General features: G+C 53.0%; 1 protein-coding gene across 2 annotated transcripts in view; it reads right to left on the reverse strand.

Moving 5' to 3' along the window:
- Nucleotides 1-5,407: 5,407 nt before the first annotated feature.
- Nucleotides 5,408-17,176, reverse strand: part of LMX1A (LIM homeobox transcription factor 1 alpha) — a 160,776-nt gene continuing 149,007 nt past the window's right edge. For both annotated transcript variants that reach the window (XM_019465722.2, XM_019465721.2), the window contains exons 5-9: nt 16,656-16,828; nt 13,793-13,870; nt 12,138-12,207; nt 9,301-9,471; nt 5,408-7,661 (exon numbers count right to left, since the gene is read on the reverse strand). In XM_019465722.2, the coding sequence (XP_019321267.2) occupies nt 7,501-7,661; nt 9,301-9,471; nt 12,138-12,207; nt 13,793-13,870; nt 16,656-16,828 (653 nt within the window). In that variant the 3' untranslated portion in view covers nt 5,408-7,500. The remainder of the gene's footprint in view (nt 7,662-9,300; nt 9,472-12,137; nt 12,208-13,792; nt 13,871-16,655; nt 16,829-17,176) is intronic.

Genomic DNA, 17,176 nt, shown 5'->3' on the forward strand with positions numbered 1-17,176 from the left:
TCTCTCTCAAATAAAATTAAAATGAAAACTTAAGAAAATGGACACCCAAATATATAAAATATATATAGAGGGATAGTCAAAGAAGTGTGTTGAGATCAAGCAGGCAAATCAACAAACCACCTTTATTCACTTCCTTTTTCTTTAAGGGATCAGAGGACACAGCTCTAAAGTGAGTGCTTTTCAGATCACCTATCCATGAATTCCAGAGTCACAGGACAATCATTCCACCTTCTTTCCACCGGGCCTCAGTTGACTCCCACCACCTGGGAGTATACGGCCTGGTCCTTTCCCTCTTTATTTTAGCAGCAGGAGGGGAACAAAATGGGCTTAGATTTCTTCCTAACTGGGATTGTATCAGTGAGGATCCGATTTGGCTGTGAGTCAAAGAAACGCAAAACAACAGTAACTTAAAAAAGAAAGAAGTTTATTTCTGTATTTGTATAGGTAGAGAGAAATTAGGATGTAGATCCTTCAGGGCTAGAATGGCAGCTGGGCTCCCAGAAGTCCTCAGGAATCCAGACTCCTTCCACCTGTCACACCATGTGTCGCCTCCACTCCCTGGTCTATCCTCATGACCTAAGATGGTTGCTCCAGCTCCAGCCATCGTATCCGCATTACAGCCACAGGGAAGAAAGTGACGGAGAAGAGGGAAAGGGCGCATGCCAGTTGTCTTTTAGGGAAGGTTACCTCAAAGATGCCATAGGACACTTCTATTTACCTTGCTGGGCAGAACTTGGTCGAATGAACAAACTTAGTTGCACGGGAGTTGAGAGATACAAGCTTTATTCCAAGCAACCTTGTAGCAGCTACAAATGGAAGGTTCATTTTAGGAGAGAATAAATCATGGGAACGAGCAGCCACAATTGCACCTTGAGATAGGGAGCCTTTGATCTGTATTAGTGACTTACTGGCAACACGCTCCTGTCGCCGACACCTTTTACCATCAAGTTCATCCAATCTCTCTAATCCCACCATTAGTCACTTCGTGCACTGACACCTGAACATGCCTCGTGTCCTTTCGTCGGCACTTTTATCCACCCTGATGCTTTTGTTTAGAATGCCCTCCCTTCTCCTCTCAGCACATATATCAAATCATCTATATAGAAAGTCAATGTCTATGGCCTCAAAGCCCATCTTCGAAGGTTCAACTCAAGCCCCATTTTCTTGGTAGAGCCTCTTCTTCCCCTCCTTTGTCCCAAGGGCCTCTTTTCTGAATGCCCTCCACACTTCACCCATGCCAGCCATGTGATACTGGGCATCTACAGGCATCTGTGTTGAGTTCAAGGGCATGCTCTTTACTTTCAACGAGGTCGTAAGCTCCTGGCAGGCAGGAAAAGTGTCGTGACTTCTTTGTACCTCTCCCAGTCCCTGGCCGCGCATGTGCTCTGGACCTCCGTGTACCTTGCCACTTAGAAGTCAGGGTAGGGGAAACAAGCAAAAACTGAGAGCCAAGAGAAATGAATTGGAAAGTCAACTCTGAGCCTAACTAGCCCTGCAACCTTGAGCTTCCTTTCTCTGAGCTACAGGTTTCTAATCTATAAAATGAAGGAAGTAACAACTATCCAATTTAAACCAGAGGACCCACCCACCCCCCATACACACACACTCTTCCTACAGTGTAAAACACCACAACATTTGTAGCTATATAGCTCCTGCCAGGATTTTTTGACTTTAGTCAAAGACTAAAAGGATTTAGTAAGCAACTAAAACCAAAGCAGGCTAACTTGAGCAAACAAGGGCCTCTACTGGATGAGCAGAGGAGATGGCTCACAGAGCCAGAGAGCGTGTGGAGACAAGTCTTGGCAACAAGTGGGGAGTGGGCAGCTCAGGGGCCAGGCGGCGGGCAGTGCGGTCACCTGGGCAGGTGCCCCTGCAGAAGTGGACTAGCTCTAAACAAGTTTACAGCTTTGCGCCCCTCCCTCAGATTCAAGTCCTGGAAAGGGATATTGGCTTAGCTTTGGTTATGCACCCCTGCTCCGTGCATATAGCAGCCCAAGTCACCTGGTTTGCAGTCCCATAAAATCTGCACGTGATAAAGGAAGATCGAGTCCTCAAAGGGAATCAGGGTGACATGATCAGTGTCATGAACACGTGCTGGGTGGCCAGAAAACAGCAAGTGTCCACCACTGTGCTCAATAGACAAGTGTCAGTTCAATTCTGAAGGCGTTTTGCACGACAAGATACTTGAGGCAACTTCTCAAGACCTTATCAACGGACACCTTGGAGGCCATTGGTTGATCATGTTCTTTCCGGCCACGGCAGTTAGAACAAAACCTTACAGAGACGAGAAACGGAGTTACTCCTTGACCAGGGAGGGCATTAGGAGAGATGAATAAAGTCAGCTGTGTCCTCACTTGCTCAGAGAAACCTCCTCTGACCTTCCGCACGACGTCACACGGGGCTACGCTCTGCTGTCCCAGCCCTAAGTCTTTGTGGCTCTTGACAAAATGCTAGCTCAGTTCGTTCCCGTTTTTGATTAATGGCTCTCCCCCCCCCACCCCCCACTAAACTGTAATCTCCATGAGAGCGGGGTCAACATCTCTTCCTGCCTCTACTTCTGTGACCCACAGCATGGCATATTCTAGGTGCTCAGCAAATACTTGAATGAATTCAGGAACAAGGTGCCGAAAGAGGCAAGTTGGGATTGGTCAGCTGCACAGTTGTTGGGGGGGGGCCCTCCCCCCACCCCAGATCAGGGGCGGGCTCCACCTTTCCCTTCCCGAACACATGGGGGGCCAGGGCTTGCAGCACAGGTAGAGATGGGTTAGCGAATACACAGGCCACTAGGGGCTGGGCCACCCTAGAGTGCTTTGCTCCCCCCCCAGAATCGTCCTCTGGAGGAGACAAGGCCCATCAGGCCGTGGCGGCAGTAACCCGCTGCTGCTGGGGGAGCAAACCAGTGATCTCACTCCGACCTGGAGTATCCCGTCCCCGCTGTGGTCATCCGCCCAGGCGGGAGCACCGCACGTGAAGCCAGGCTCTGCAGGCCGCCCGTCTACGGGCACCTCCTGGGACAAGATGCTGAGACACTCAGCAGCTCACGGCCTACAGAGACCTTTCCTAATTGTTCCCTTTGATGCTCACGGCGACCAACCTATAAGACAGGCAGGTGTCGCTGGCCCCATTTTATAAGGAATGGAGAGCCAGCGCCTTGCCCCAGGTTGCACATCTAGGGAACCTCAAATACGACATTAAGGCCAGGGACCTCCCATCCGGCACGTGCCCCGCCCACAGGGCCTGTACTTCCAGGATAAATACCTCAAGGAGGCCTTCTTTTGAGCTCACCCCTCCATGTCATTGAACATTACGTCACATGTGCTAAACAAAGGGACTCGAGGCAACAATGTATTGTTGGCTTTTATTCCAGTTGAGTTAGCATCCGGTTTGAACTGAATTTATTTGCGCGTGTGTGTTTGTATTGGGAAGGCAGGGAGGGAGAGAGGAATTCTTAGGATTTCATTGCAGCGCAGTTAAAAATGATGTCTTTGGGTTTGGAATTGACAAATTCATTCCGATTTCTTCTTATTTTTTGATTCATGTCAGGTCAGCTCAAAACTCCGCCATTCAGAAAAGGCTCAGATCCTGGGGCCTCCCTCTCATCTCAGTCCTGAGGTGATGACAGATGGCTGGACAAATCGCCTATGACCTGATGGCTTCTCCTTAGGGCACAGGGTTCATGCTGTGTCCTTGGAATTGGAATTTTACCTGAATGCCTTTCAAACAAACAGGGGCGCCTGGGTGGCTCAGCCGATTGAGCGTCCAACTCCGGCTCAGGTCATGATCTCACGGTTTATGGGTTCGAGCCCCGCATGGGGCTCGCTCCTCTCAGCACAGAGCCCGCTTTGGATCCTCTGTCTCCCAATTTCTCTCTGCCCCTTCCCCACTCACTCTCTCTCTCTCTCTCCCTCTCTCTCAAAATAAATAAACTTTATGAAAGCAAGAAAATAAAAAAACAAAAAACAAAAAACCTGACCCTCCACAACTCCAAGTCAGGCTATATGGAGACCCACACTGAGGTTTAAAGAAGTTAGGGGAAGAAGTGATTATGCTGACCCCAGGGGTGAAAGGGGTAAACCAGGGTGCTTTCTCCTTTTTCCTCAAACATGGTGGGAGACTCCCTTAGCTTTCCATCAACACCCCGGCCTCTGGCGAGGTAGCCGCCACACATCGGGCGCTCGCTGTGAGCCCCACGCGAGGCTCTGTGCTTGACCTGTGCGACCTCACTTGTCCTCGTCACCTCTGCGAGGGACAAGAACCACGTCTGTGCTGCGGACGAGGAGTCGGGATCTTGGCAGAGTCAAGGAACCTGCCCCGGTCAGGCTGTGCAGCTAGTAGGTGGAGGCCCTGGGATTCAGACCTGGACGGGCCCACTTTTAGCCCGAAGTCGTAAAGAGAAAAGAAGAGAAAACCAATCGGCAGGGCCATCTTGGAAGCCACGAGCCCAGCCTTCATTACACGTGGAAGAGAGGGGCCCTCCGGACCCAGACTCCCTCCCGGGGAGCCAAGTAGAAACTCCTATTGTGTTGGAATGATTATAAACTGGGGGGGGGGGGGGGCATTTATTGCAGCAGGTGCACTTGCCGGGCTCCCCGCACAGACACCCCACCCAGCTCTGCAGGCTTCCTGAGAAGGCCGAGCACAGACCGATGCTGGAGGATAAGCAGATGTCAAGAAGGCAAACCGTGCTGGGGACCGTCTCGGGCCTGGGCTCGCTCTCTCGGGAAGCTGGAGGTGGAAGCAGGGGCGGCCGGGGGAGGGCACAGTGAGACCGCCTTCCCTGGTGGGCTCCCCCTGCCCACCTTCCAGACCTTCGGCAAGAGGCAGAGCCAGCTTCTCACACGGGGCTGAGTGAGCCGGAGGTGGGGGGGGGGGGGGAGAGGGTCTTGCCAGGCGAGCGAGAGAACATGGGGAGAATAATGCCGCACTCGCATTCACAGGGTTGCCTCACCTCTTTTCTCTATGGTCATAAACCCCACCCATAGATCACACTGAAAACCACCGAGAACTTTTGGGGGAAGCTCCTGTCTGCTTGCTCGGCTCCCCCATCCCGGCCAGGCATCTCCCTTCAGTCCCGTGGGAGATTCTCCCGCCCCATGACACCGCTCTGATTTCCCAGCGAACGTTCTCCCCACGCACAACGCAAACCATTCTGCCTCGGGTGAACTTGCCGATGCCGTCGGAACGCGCCCGGGACCCCCTTCCGCAGCTGTTTGTAAAGACCGAGGTCTCGGCGTCCGTCCCGGCGGGAGGGCGAAGGCTCCCTTCTCCTTAGCTTTGCCGGAGCCCCTTTCCCTGCGTGTTAAGCTGCGCGGTATCACCGTATGCTCTTCCCCAGGCCCCTGTGGACAAAACACCCGCGTCCCCCTGGTTCCCTGCCCTCCGCCCCTGCCCCTGAATCAACGACAGCTCATTGGTAAGAGGTTTTTAATTTCATCTCGGTATGCCATTACGAGCGGAGGAAGGATCTCTAATTGTCTCACTCACATAGGATCTGCTACGTTCTCCGACGGATCTCTACAGAAGCCTGCGGAGTGGTAGGCACCTGCAAGACTTCTACTCGCCAGACTGGTTTGGGGTTCTTGGTGGTTTGCATAAATTACAAACAAGAGCACACACAAAAAAATCACACAACACAGACTCTACCGTAAGGGAGCGTGTTCCCTCTGGCCTTGCAGACAATGAAGGGGACAAGTCTCTGTGGCCGAGGCTCTGAAGACCTAGAACGTCCTCAGGAGCGAGGCCAAGCCCGAACGGCCCCCTCAGAGGAGCCCAGGCTGATCCCAACCCTCCCGCCCCCCGTCTTCCCCATCATCTTGTCTGCTTTCTCAGGAGGCATCCCTGCACAGAAGTAGCGGACCCCTAGCACCGCACCTGGAGAACAGGCTGTGAAGTGTCCCTGTGTACAATGGCAGCTGGGGCTTCTGTGCTCCGAGTCGGAAAAGCGAGACAGAGGGAGGAACCCTGCGTCCTCGCTGGATCCCCGCTGCCTCTAAGAGCTCCAGAAGGCTGATTAAGAAATAGACTCTCTAGAACAGAGGCCAGCAAAGATTTTATGAAAAGAGGCGGACAGAATAGGTAGTAAATATTTTCAGGCTTTCTGGGCCACATACAGTCTGCCACATATTTTCTTTCTTTTTTTAAAGAATCCTTTAAAAATGTAAAAGCCATTCTTAGCTGGCAGGCCATAAAACACAGGCCTGCAGGCCGTAGTCGGCCCAATCCCGACTAGAACACCCTAGAACACTCTAGAACACCCTAGAACACTCTAGAACACTCTAGAACACCACAATGCCCTCTTCCATCTGCTCAGCAGTAGCCTCCTCCCCATGGAAGGACCCTGGCATCCCCCTGAGCTGCCCTGACCTGGTATCTCCAGCCGAGGCTTTGCAGAAGGGACCACAGCAGGGAGAGTCACCCTTGGGGTTCGGGCTACGGGTGGCCCCACGGAGCCCCCTTTGCCCAGTGACCGGTCTGGTATTTTAAACAAATATGGGATATTGGTTTCAGCCCTGCTCATGTGTCCTGGGGGTGAATTAAGCCTCAGTGTCCCCCAGTGAGGTAGGTACATACTGTCAGTCTCATCCCACACCCACAGATGCTGAAGTTCAAGAGCAGAACTGACCTTCCTACTGCCTCCCACAGCTACGCGTCAGAATTTAAAAGAAAGCTGAAGAGTCTCGGCTTTACGTTTTCTAAGAACGTGATCAAGGAGTTTTCGGTCCCACCTGAGCCCTGTGATTCGGCCCCAAAGAGAGCAAGAATCCGTGAGAGAATACGGTCAGCCGCACAGAGCTGCTTTCCAGACCCCGTGATGCTCTCGAAAACAGAACTCTGTCGAGCACTCAAAGCTCAGCCGAGCACTCAAAGCTACGGGCCCAGGTGGAGCAGGCCTCTGGCCTCTCTGCCCTGCCGACAAGTCTCTTCGAACTAAAAATAAAGTTTATAAAAGTAAATTATCTCATTTTTATAACTTAAGTGCATCAAGCATTTCCTTAAATATAGTTCACACGGAAAATAAAGTTACTTTTTCTGTACAGTTGGTGCCTGTCATAATTAGGAATAAACTTTGATGATAGAGTATGGAAGGTTACACACTCACACACACATCTATCTGTCCGTCTGTCTGTCTATGGGTATATGGATGGGTAGACGTACGCACCTCTTGACAAGAGCTTCCCCAAAACGGTGGGAAGTTGTTAGGAGTCTCTAGGTACCTAGTTTGCATGAGAATGTCTATATTAAAAGTCCCTGTCCTTAATGAGAAACACGTCTTCATACCTAAGCTAAGACTCTTATTGGAAACATGAAGCTACGCGATCATTGTATATTCAGTCTTTGGAAATGCCGAGCTACATCAGATCGTCATACAACAGCATCCCCGACAGAACTCCCTCCCCACCCCACCTCTTCCCTGGCCTCCCCCTCTCTACAGCCGGCCAACCCCTCACATAGTAGGGTTGGTCCGTGTGGGAGCCCAGCCACAGAACTTGAGGGGAAGACTCAAGAGGTAAAGTAAGAATTCTGCATCGAGTACAGGTGGTCAATGGGGTTTCCCACTCTGGACTGCAGGGGCCCAGCTTCTGAGGTTGCTAGGAAACAGTCACCCAGGTTACTGAGGGAGGTGTCGTCACTATCCAGGTCGTGGAAAAGGGGCTCCGCACCTGAAATGAAGATGAGACGGTCATGAGGGTCCAGAAGCAGGGACTCCCTTCGGTGCTGGGAAGTGTAGCGGAGTGCAGCGAGTATGAGCTGAGCACAGCCGCCACCCCCCCCCTCCGCCCCCGTGAGGTTTTCTAGTGGATTCTGAGAACGGGGTGGAGGGAGAGCTATGTGGGAGAGTAGGAGGGAGGTAGTCCCCGTCCACAGAAGATCTCCCGTGTCCTTAGGGGGCTCGGGTGGAAAGCACGACGACCGAAAACAGTGTAAACGAGGATGTGACAAAGTGAAAACTGGGTGCGGCATGAGCAAACGCCAGAATGTCTACACAGCAAGGCTGGGGAGCGGGCAGGACATAGCATCGCCAGCCAGAGGGGCTGGGGCAGGGCTCCTAGAGGACTCGGCCCCCAAAATGGTTCTTGGAGGACGACTGGTAAGAAGATAAATGTCAGCGTTGTGGATTAGGCTCAAGAGACCTTGGTGGAAATACAAGTCCCCTCAGACATACCGAGGGCCTGCTGCCTCCCCGAATGTGTCCTGCAGAAGAGACAAGGTTAGGGGCCCGCCCTGGACTAATTGACACCCTGGACAGAGAAGACAGTAGGGCAAACTGTGGAACAGCTCGGGGATCTTTGTGACAAGGACCTAGAGGTACGTCTGTCGGACCCTCCACACGTTTTACCTGCACGGATATATCAATGTACGTGCAAATGAGCGGCGTTGGTCAGGGAGGTCCCTACAGAGGGCCAGGTCTTAATCAGCATCTGCTATATGCAGCACGTGGAAGACAGAATTTTTCTTTGATGAAAGCAGTTGTTTGACAAAATCTGTGGGCTGAGGCACGCCGCTCTCACCCTGTTTTGAAGGCCTGCTGAATAAAACTTTAATTGTAGCTCTCAGTGTAACGGATCACAGATTACACAGGACAGACGCATTCCATAGGCCACTGACCTCCTCTGTCTAAAAGTGTATTTGGCCCTGAGATTGAACTTCAGACCTCCGCTCCAGAGCTCGCCCACTCCATCAGAGTGCCCAGGCCCCAGCTGCTGTCCGCCCAGCAAGCTTGACAGTTGGGGAGGCTAAGCCATCTAAACACCTGGCATTTAAAGCAACGCCAGTTTTGGTGGAGTGGAAGTTGCGGGGGCGGGGGGGGGGGTGGATACTTTTCACTTCCCAAGTCAGGTTATGTTTCAGGAGTTAATTGAGAGCACCTAAGTAGTATCAGTTGCATTAGAAAATTTGCTCTCTGCGCTTTTCTGTATTTTCTTTCTTTGTCTAAAAGTTTGCTTAATTAAGGCCTTTGGCCTACATCACGGCCGGCAGTGCTGGCAAACATGTGGTACCTGGTGTGAAAGGAAAGAAGGGAAATTCGATCACAGCGAACAGGTTTACAATCAAAGTACAACCTCCTACTTTAACAAGAATCTTTGAAAAGGAGAATAAGTGGGAACATCACTGATGACTGTGGGTACTGGTCTTTCTTCTGTAGCCGCTGGTTAGACGACCCAGTGGCATCTTCCGGGCACGTATTCTGCTTGTAGCTTCGTTGGGCATCCGGGAACTGCACACGTGTGTTTGGGAGGGAAGGAGAGACCCACGCCAGCGAGCCGTGAGCGGTCCCTGTGGGGCCGGGGCCCATCTTACCGTATGGGTGCATGTGGTCTCCCGGCATCTGAGGGGGGGTGAGGCCCTGTCGGAAGGGGTCGGAGCTGTAGACGCTCTGCTCGATGGCCAGGAGCTGCTGTGGGGTGGGCAGAGCCGTGTAGGGGTTCATGATCCCTTCCATCCCAGCGTTCCCACCGCCATTTGTTTGAGCTGGGGGACAAAGAAGAAGGCAGATCATGCTCCATGTGCAGCCCAGGACCCCAGGCTGGGCGAGAAAGCCGAGCACATCTTCTGAACTTCATACCCCTCACTGCCCAGCGTTCCCGTCCAGCACTGGCCTTTGCTGCAGCTTCATAAGGAGAAGAGGGTGAGAGGGGCTGGTGCACGTGATACAGGGAGCCCCAGACTTGGAGGGCGACACGCCGTATCTGCCATCCCGTTATCGCCCCATTACACCATCTTCTCCACCTGCTTGAGCATCCTCACAACATGGCGGCCGGCTTCCTCAGAGCCAGGGATCCGGCAGAGCGCAAAGCAGAAACCGCCACATTTTTTGTGACCTAGCCTCAGAAGCCACACCCTCGGTCACCCCTCATCAGTGTCCGAGGGGGACCACACAGGGTGTGAACACCGGGTGGTGACACTCATGGAGGGTCATCTTGGCTAGATCTAGCCATGGCAAGATCATTATACGTCCTGAGTCTTGGCTTCCTCATTAATGAAATGGTCAGGAATGAGGGTGACATCAGCAGTTTCCAGCCTGTGCCCTACCAAGAGCTATCAGGACCAACCTTGGAGAGTAAGGGCAGGGAGGTGCAGTTGAACTTGGAGAGCTTCCTTGAAAGAGATCACAAAACAAACGCGTCTGATGGTACACACAGGTTTGGCAGCCACTGGAGGTGATGGATCTAAAGATCGTTCCAGAATCACTATACTTGGGGCCCGTCAGTTACGTGGGGTTCATGACACTGGCCCGGCTGACCTCAAGGAGCTGACAGGCAGACTCCATGAGACCGTGTGAATGTGTTTTGGAACAACTTGCTACATTGGTGTATAAAGTTTCAGAGAATAGGGGCCTCACTTCCTGCCTCTACCCTGTGGTCCTCTGAACATGGTTCCATTAACTCTCAGAGACTATTTTCCGCCAGCATCTGCCTACTTAAGTCTGGCCTAGGAGCTGCCCTTTGAATTCTCCAAGACCCAAGCACTCTGAGTTTGTGTTCTCATAATGCCTCCGTGCATTCTTCCCCCTTCGAGGGTGTTGGCCTATATGGAGCCAACGTGTGTGGCTCTTCCCAAAGCCCTCTCCTATCTGTGACCCTCTCTGAACTTCCCAGGGGCCCAGGGCAACGCTGCTGACAGGTGCGATTATCCCACCCTGGGGACAGGTGGCCTGAGGCTCCAGGAGACAGAAAGGCTGGTCCGAGATCAAACAGCTTTGGGGGTGGAGCTGGGGCAGTATTCAGGTCTCCTGACCAACTCGCCCCTCCAACCTTCCCCAGTGCCCATGTCCTTGTTTTCCCTCTCTCTGAATATCCATCTTGCCATGAAGACACTGTTTGGCCTAGAAGAGAAGAAGCCAAGAGAACTCTGTGCTGCAAGAGCCCGAGTGTAGACTGAGCCTAGCCCAGGTATTAAGCACGAGGCAAGTCCACGCAAGGACAGGGGGCCCTGTCTGGGGGCCTGAGAACAATCTCACAGTCCACGGCCTATTGACTGCGGTCCACGGGCCAGCACGATGGGAGTTTGTTAAAAATGCAGAATCTCAGCCCCTACCCAGACTTTAAGAATCAGAATCTGAATTTTATCAAATTTCGAGTGACTTCTGTGCACGTTGGAGGCTGACAATTCCTGTTCTGGGCACAAACAGACCCCTCAGGGAATCCCACCAGGTGGCCTTTGGGGGCGTATCCCTTTAAGAATGACACAGGTGTAAGAGTAGTTTTTTATTATTATTTTTTTTAATTCCCTTGAAGGGTGCCACAGCCTGTCGCTCTTGACTCCCTGCCCAGTCCTCACAACCACCCCATTAAAAACAACAGCAACAAACGAAGGGGCACACAGGCGGGGGGAGGCGGGGCAGTGTGGCCTAGACGAGCTCAGAATCAGAGAAACATACTCCAGTCCCGACCCCCCGCCTGTTCCTCTAGGACCACGTTCAGCCCTGCAGCGCCCTTGTTTGCTCATCAGTGAGATGGGGAGAAAGTACTTCTCTGCCCCCCCGGGTGGGGGTGCTGTCAGACTCAGGTCAGCACGAGAGCACTCTGTGATCTACACACGTGCCCGACGGGTTCCTGTTTTTACTATTTCTTTTTTATTTTTTTAACGTTTATTTATTTTTGAGACAGAGAGAGACGACAGAGCATGAACGGGGGAGGGTCAGAGAGAGGGAGACACAGAATCTGAAACAGGCTCCAGGCTCTGAGCTGTCAGCCCAGAGCCCGACACGGGGCTCGAACTCACAGACCGCGAGATCATGACCTGACCCGCAGTCGGCCGCTCAACCAACTGAGCCACCCAGGCGCCCCTGTTTTTACTATTTCATGTTATTCTGGGACGGGGTCAACCACACGGGTGTCCTCTGTCAGCTGATTTGCCAGGAAGGAGAAAGATCTGGGTGCATCCTGGGCTCCGGGGGAGTCCGGCCACAGTCCTGGGGGCTCTGCACACAGTCAGCATCACGGGCCTCAGCCGGGTGCCCTCAACCCTCTCCCAGATCCCCCGGGCTCAGTCCCCAGCGGACGAGCCACTCTCTTTGGTGTGGACAGGGCTTCGCGGAGCCCAGAAGTGGCATTCAAAGAGCCAGGCAGTGGGCAAGGCCTGGACCCTGGAAGGCCCGGCTAGGGGCCCCCCCAACCCGCTCCCCCACCGCTTACCGGAACTCAGCCTCTGGGTGTTTTGCTGGTCCTGCTGTTGCTGCTGCTGTCGCCTGGCCAGCTTCTTCATCTGATAAGGAGAGGGGCGCAGGGTTAGAATCAGGGGATGGGCAGCAGGCCAGCCTTGTGTGCAAAGCAGAGGGACCATGGGACGTCCCGCGCTCTGACTCAGGAAGGGAGCCGAGCTGGAGGAGCCCCAAGTTTGCCCGGGGCCGCTGCGGGCTCTGCACCTGCAGCCCTGGGAAGACAGCGGGCTGGGAAGCTGGTCTTCTAGGCACAGGGACTTCCTCTGAGCTGATAAACCTTGCTGCTCATGCCGTGACAGTTTCACGTGCGGTGTAAGCATGGGGATGCGGGACGCAGCCCGGCTTAGATGTGTGGCAAGAGGCTGCTGACTCACAGGGTGTGACCTGGGATGTGCCCCCAGGCGGTTCCCACCCACTCCCCCACCTGCTGGCCCCCGTGTCTGAGATGCCTCCCAGGAGATCCGTGCCTCCAGGTAAGGAGCTGGTCTCCCAAAGCACCCTGTTAATACTAAGACTTCCCAGAAGGAACATTTTAACCCAAAGCTTCCCAAACTGTGTTCTGGGGGAAGTCAGGGCTCCATGAGACCCTAAGAAAAACAAGCAAACAAAAAGGTCTCTCCTGCAACATTTCTAAAGGCTTAAAACTCCTCTGCTTCCCGAACACATTAGGCTATGGGGTCTCTTAATTCTATCGAAACGTGGAGTCCTTTCAGGATTGAATACACATCAAGTGCCCTATTCTAAAGAATTCAGTTAGGGCAGTGCTATCTTAACCAATCACAATCAGATAATGAGATATTAACGGATCACCTACTATGGATTAGGACCCCAAACATATGGGCCATGGGCCACATGCATTTTTAGGGGCAGAAAACCAATAAATGATCGAGGCAGGGCAGTACAGACCTTGGTAGGATCCAGAGGACAATATGATGGTTGGGGTGTATTTGGGGGGCACTGGGAGAGGTAAGTAAAGGCATTCATCCTACTGTACCAGGGTATCACCTTAGACTTGTGTGCTATGTAGGTTTCTCTTCGCAATTTTAAAAGAACTTCGGTATCTGGGTTAAATAAAGGTGAATGAAAGAATCTGCTTTTGTATTCTGGCAGACGGCTAGCCAGATTCATAGTCATGGCCACCAGGAAAATCAAAACCATTTCACCAGAACAAACGCCCTCTCCTTCCCCTTCTGCAGGGCTGCTGTGGCTGACGTGACTGTGGTCAACAGAATTCATTTAAATTTTTAGCTTTATTTTATTTTAGACAAAGCATGAGTGGGCGAGAAGGGCAGGGGGTAGGGGCGAGAGAGAGAGAGAGAGAGAGAGAGAGAGAGAGAGAGAGAGGGAGAATCTCAAGCAGGCTCCACACTCAGCACGGAGCCCGACGTGGGGCTCGATCCCACAACCTTGGGATCATGACCTGAGTCAAAATCCAAAGTCAGATGCTCCACCGACTGGGACACCCAGGGGACCCTCAACAGAATTTCTGGTCAGGAGACCTATGAGTTCTGTTTAGAAAATCTGTCCAACAAGCTCTGGTTGGAAAACCCATCTGCAAGTACGAAGTCCTATTGTATTATTTCAGGAAATGAGCCACACAGAGATAGACAGCGGTAAGAAGCAGATTACCTTAGCTCTCTGGTTCTGGAACCACACCTGGACGACACGGACGCTCAGCCCTGTCTCTGCGGCCAGGGTCTCCCTCACCTTGAACATCAGAAATACAGAAACATTGGCATCTCAGAGGAGGAGCTGAACATTCCCTACACGGTGCATAGGGAGGCCGGCCGGCTGCATCTTACATGGTTGCCGGCTAGTGTTTAAGGTCCAGCCTGATCCCAAACGCAAGACCATTGCTTCCCTTCAAGTGGAGAGAGGTCCTTCACCAGGCGAACAAAGAGGGGAATAAATAATTTAGATGTGCATTCCAAGAGGCGTTTCTCAGTTTCTCTTACTCTGGAAATCAGGCCTTCGGACGGTTCTGGAACATTAGCGAAGTTCCATGTGGACTAACCTACTTAAGAAGGATGGAGGGTGAGAATCACTTTATGTAACAAATGGCTCTCTCTTGTTCTCCTCCAATGGAATTCATCGACCTGAATATTTAGTTTGGTCTCTCATAGCTCTAGGGGGGTTTGGGCGTTTCATGGCCATTCATACTCCCGTACCCTGAGTGAGTCAAGAGCCTTCTGGAATCTGGCAGAGCGAAGCAGTCGGCTCTGGCACAGCACACGCGCCATGGCCTCGCAAAAACAGGACAGTCAGGGTCCCTCTAATGACGAGATGGGTTTAAAAGCCGCCCTCCGTGCAGGCACGTGGTGAGATGCGGGCCAGGAGGGAAGAGGCCAAGAGCACAGCCTTCCCAAGAAGGAGCCCGAGAGCCGCTGCCCTGTGGCTTACGTCCTGGGGCGGAGAGGGGACTGAAGGCACAGCCGTGAGCACAGCTCCCTGGGGACCTTGGGAAGGGCTCCCCCTTTCATCACACCGCTTGGGCTGAGGCTTAGGAGAAGGGAGATGATGAGACGGGATCTTTAAAGCACATCCTTCTGCTAAGCCAACTAAGAGAGCAGTGGGCCCCAGCCCCACCTCCACCTGCTGAAACCCCATCTGTGTTTCAGAGGCCCAGCTCAAAAAGCCACCTGCTCCACAAAGCCTTGCCTGATTCCCCCGACAGAAGAGACCTTTCCCTTCCCCGGGCTCCCACGGCTCCCGGCTGCCCCTCCGGTATGGTCCTCACCGCTTCCTCCCCGGTGTTAGTTATGTGCACATGCGTCTCCTCCCCGCCGGCGGCCTACAGCCTAGCCTGCCCGGGGACAAGCACTGGGCACAGGGCCACACAGAGGCTGGGAGTCTAGTACATGGAGGATAAGTAATAAACGAGGGAGGTGATCATTTGTCCTCGGGCAAGCCTACTTTGGGGCTATTTCACTTCCTGCCAGCACCGCCCCTGAAGCCCAGGGAGCCACAAGGACACAGAAGGAAAGAGGTCTGCAGGGACACTTGTCAGAGGTCACACGTCATGGCAGACGATATTACTGTCTCGCAAAGAGCCACCCTCCCTCCGCTGCTCCAATTGGTGGGCCTTCCCCACGCCTCACACGGAGTTAGCCACGTGACTTGCTCTGGCCCACGGGATGTGCGAGGAAGTGGCACGTGTGATCCAAGGGGGTGGGCTTGCCTGGTGGGACGTGGCTCCCGCCATCCTCATGAGAACAGCCTGGTCCCTCAGCCTGGAGCCCCAGAGAGACAGGTGGAGAAGGCCTGACCCTGAGCCCAGCTGGGCCACAGCCAAGCCACTGTCCTGGGGCAGGAAAGCCAGGTCTGCTGGAGCCACTGAGAATTTGTTTGTTATTACAGCAAAAGCTGACTAAGAGGGACACAGGAGAAACAGTGCTAGATTTTCGAAAAATGTATTTCCTCCATGAATTTCAGTAAAACAGTTTTCCTATTTGTACTGCGTACGTAACATAACTGAGCATACAGCAGGCAGTCATTAAATGGCGGGTGCTTAATAAATGGGTGTGGCTCTTTGTGGGAGAGACTGCTTATTGTCTCCAATATCCAATCCCCCCTCCCTCCTATTAGCAGGTGGATCCCAAGCTGCGCCAGGGCACGTGGTCACCCAGATAGACTCATCTCCCAGTCCCACTTGCGGGAGGCGTGGTCACGGGATTCAATTTTGGCCGCCACGGATGAGAGAAAGTGATACAGAGGATCTCGGGGCACGCCTTCAATAGGCAAATGCTTGCCCTCTACACCCTCCTTCTCCACCATGGTGGCTGGAAACGATGGTGACAGCTAACGCGGCCCCTTGGAACCAATGACGGATAATACAGCTCCCTGCCAGTCTCAGACTGCTCACCTCTGGACTGTGACAGACGATGGAAGTGAACTCCCACCTCCTTAAACCACAGACGTTCACGGCAGCCCCATCTGTAACGGCCCCAAACTGGAAACAACTCAAACATCCATCAACAGATGACCAGACAAACCAACCGTGGTACGTCCAGCCATGCGGTGGGATGCCGTTCAGCAGCGGAAATGAACGAACTGAGACGTGGATGAACCCCCAAACCACCACTCCAAGTGGAACATACTAGACCAAAAATAGGTAAATAAATACATTCCACAAACCACTGTGTTTTTACTGCCTTTGTTATAGCCTCTGGGTCTATACCCCCAACTGGTACCTGTTCCTATCCTTCCTGCTGCTCTCCGTGTATTGAGCAAGCAGCCAAGCGAAATGGGTACACGTGCACACAAGTACAGGGAGGTTCCATCATGGCCCTGGCCACAGCATCAGGGATCTAGAATCTCCAGGAGGGCCGCAGGCTACCTGCACAGGCTCGATCTGAACCGCCTCCCCCACCGCCCTGACCCCCAAGTGCACCCATCAACACCCCAGAGGAGTGAAGGGTACACACAAACCAGGGGGGCCCGGCCCCCTTTCCTCCCTCCTTCCCCCCCCCTACCCCCACCCCCACCCCCGTACCTTCCTGCACGGCTTGGAGGAAACTTCAAATGAGGCTTTGAATGCTCTCCTCTGTTGGGTGGTCAAGATGGTCCTAGGACGTTTGGGGCGCTTATGGTCCTTGCCGTCTTCAGCGGCTCCTTTCCCTGTGCCATGGACTGACTTGCAGAGACTTTCTTCATCATCACTTTTGCCTAAAAGCAGCAGAGAACAATGTGTTAAGTTCTTCGAGGCCGCTTCCTGGAGCTGTATGTTATTCTATAACAAGGCGCTTGGGTCCACGTTCCCAGGATGGCTTTGTATGTGAGTGCGATAACCTGCGTGGGGTTGACTCGAAAGGCAGGGGCTAAGGAAAATACTTCTGAAATCCAAAGACAGAAACCACAAAGCCCACCATTTCAGCTCAGAACTTTCTCCCGGAATGGCTGTCCTAGCTCCACACTTCCTAACTGTGCGACTTTGGGCAAGTTACTTAACACTCTCTGACTCAGTTTCCTTATCTACAAAATTGGGATTGAAGAGAACCTACTGCATCGGGATTG

Source organism: Panthera pardus, unplaced genomic scaffold (assembly GCF_024362965.1).
Source record: "Panthera pardus isolate Hobbes unplaced genomic scaffold, ASM2436296v1 HiC_scaffold_21, whole genome shotgun sequence".
Lineage (NCBI taxonomy): Eukaryota > Metazoa > Chordata > Mammalia > Carnivora > Felidae > Panthera > Panthera pardus.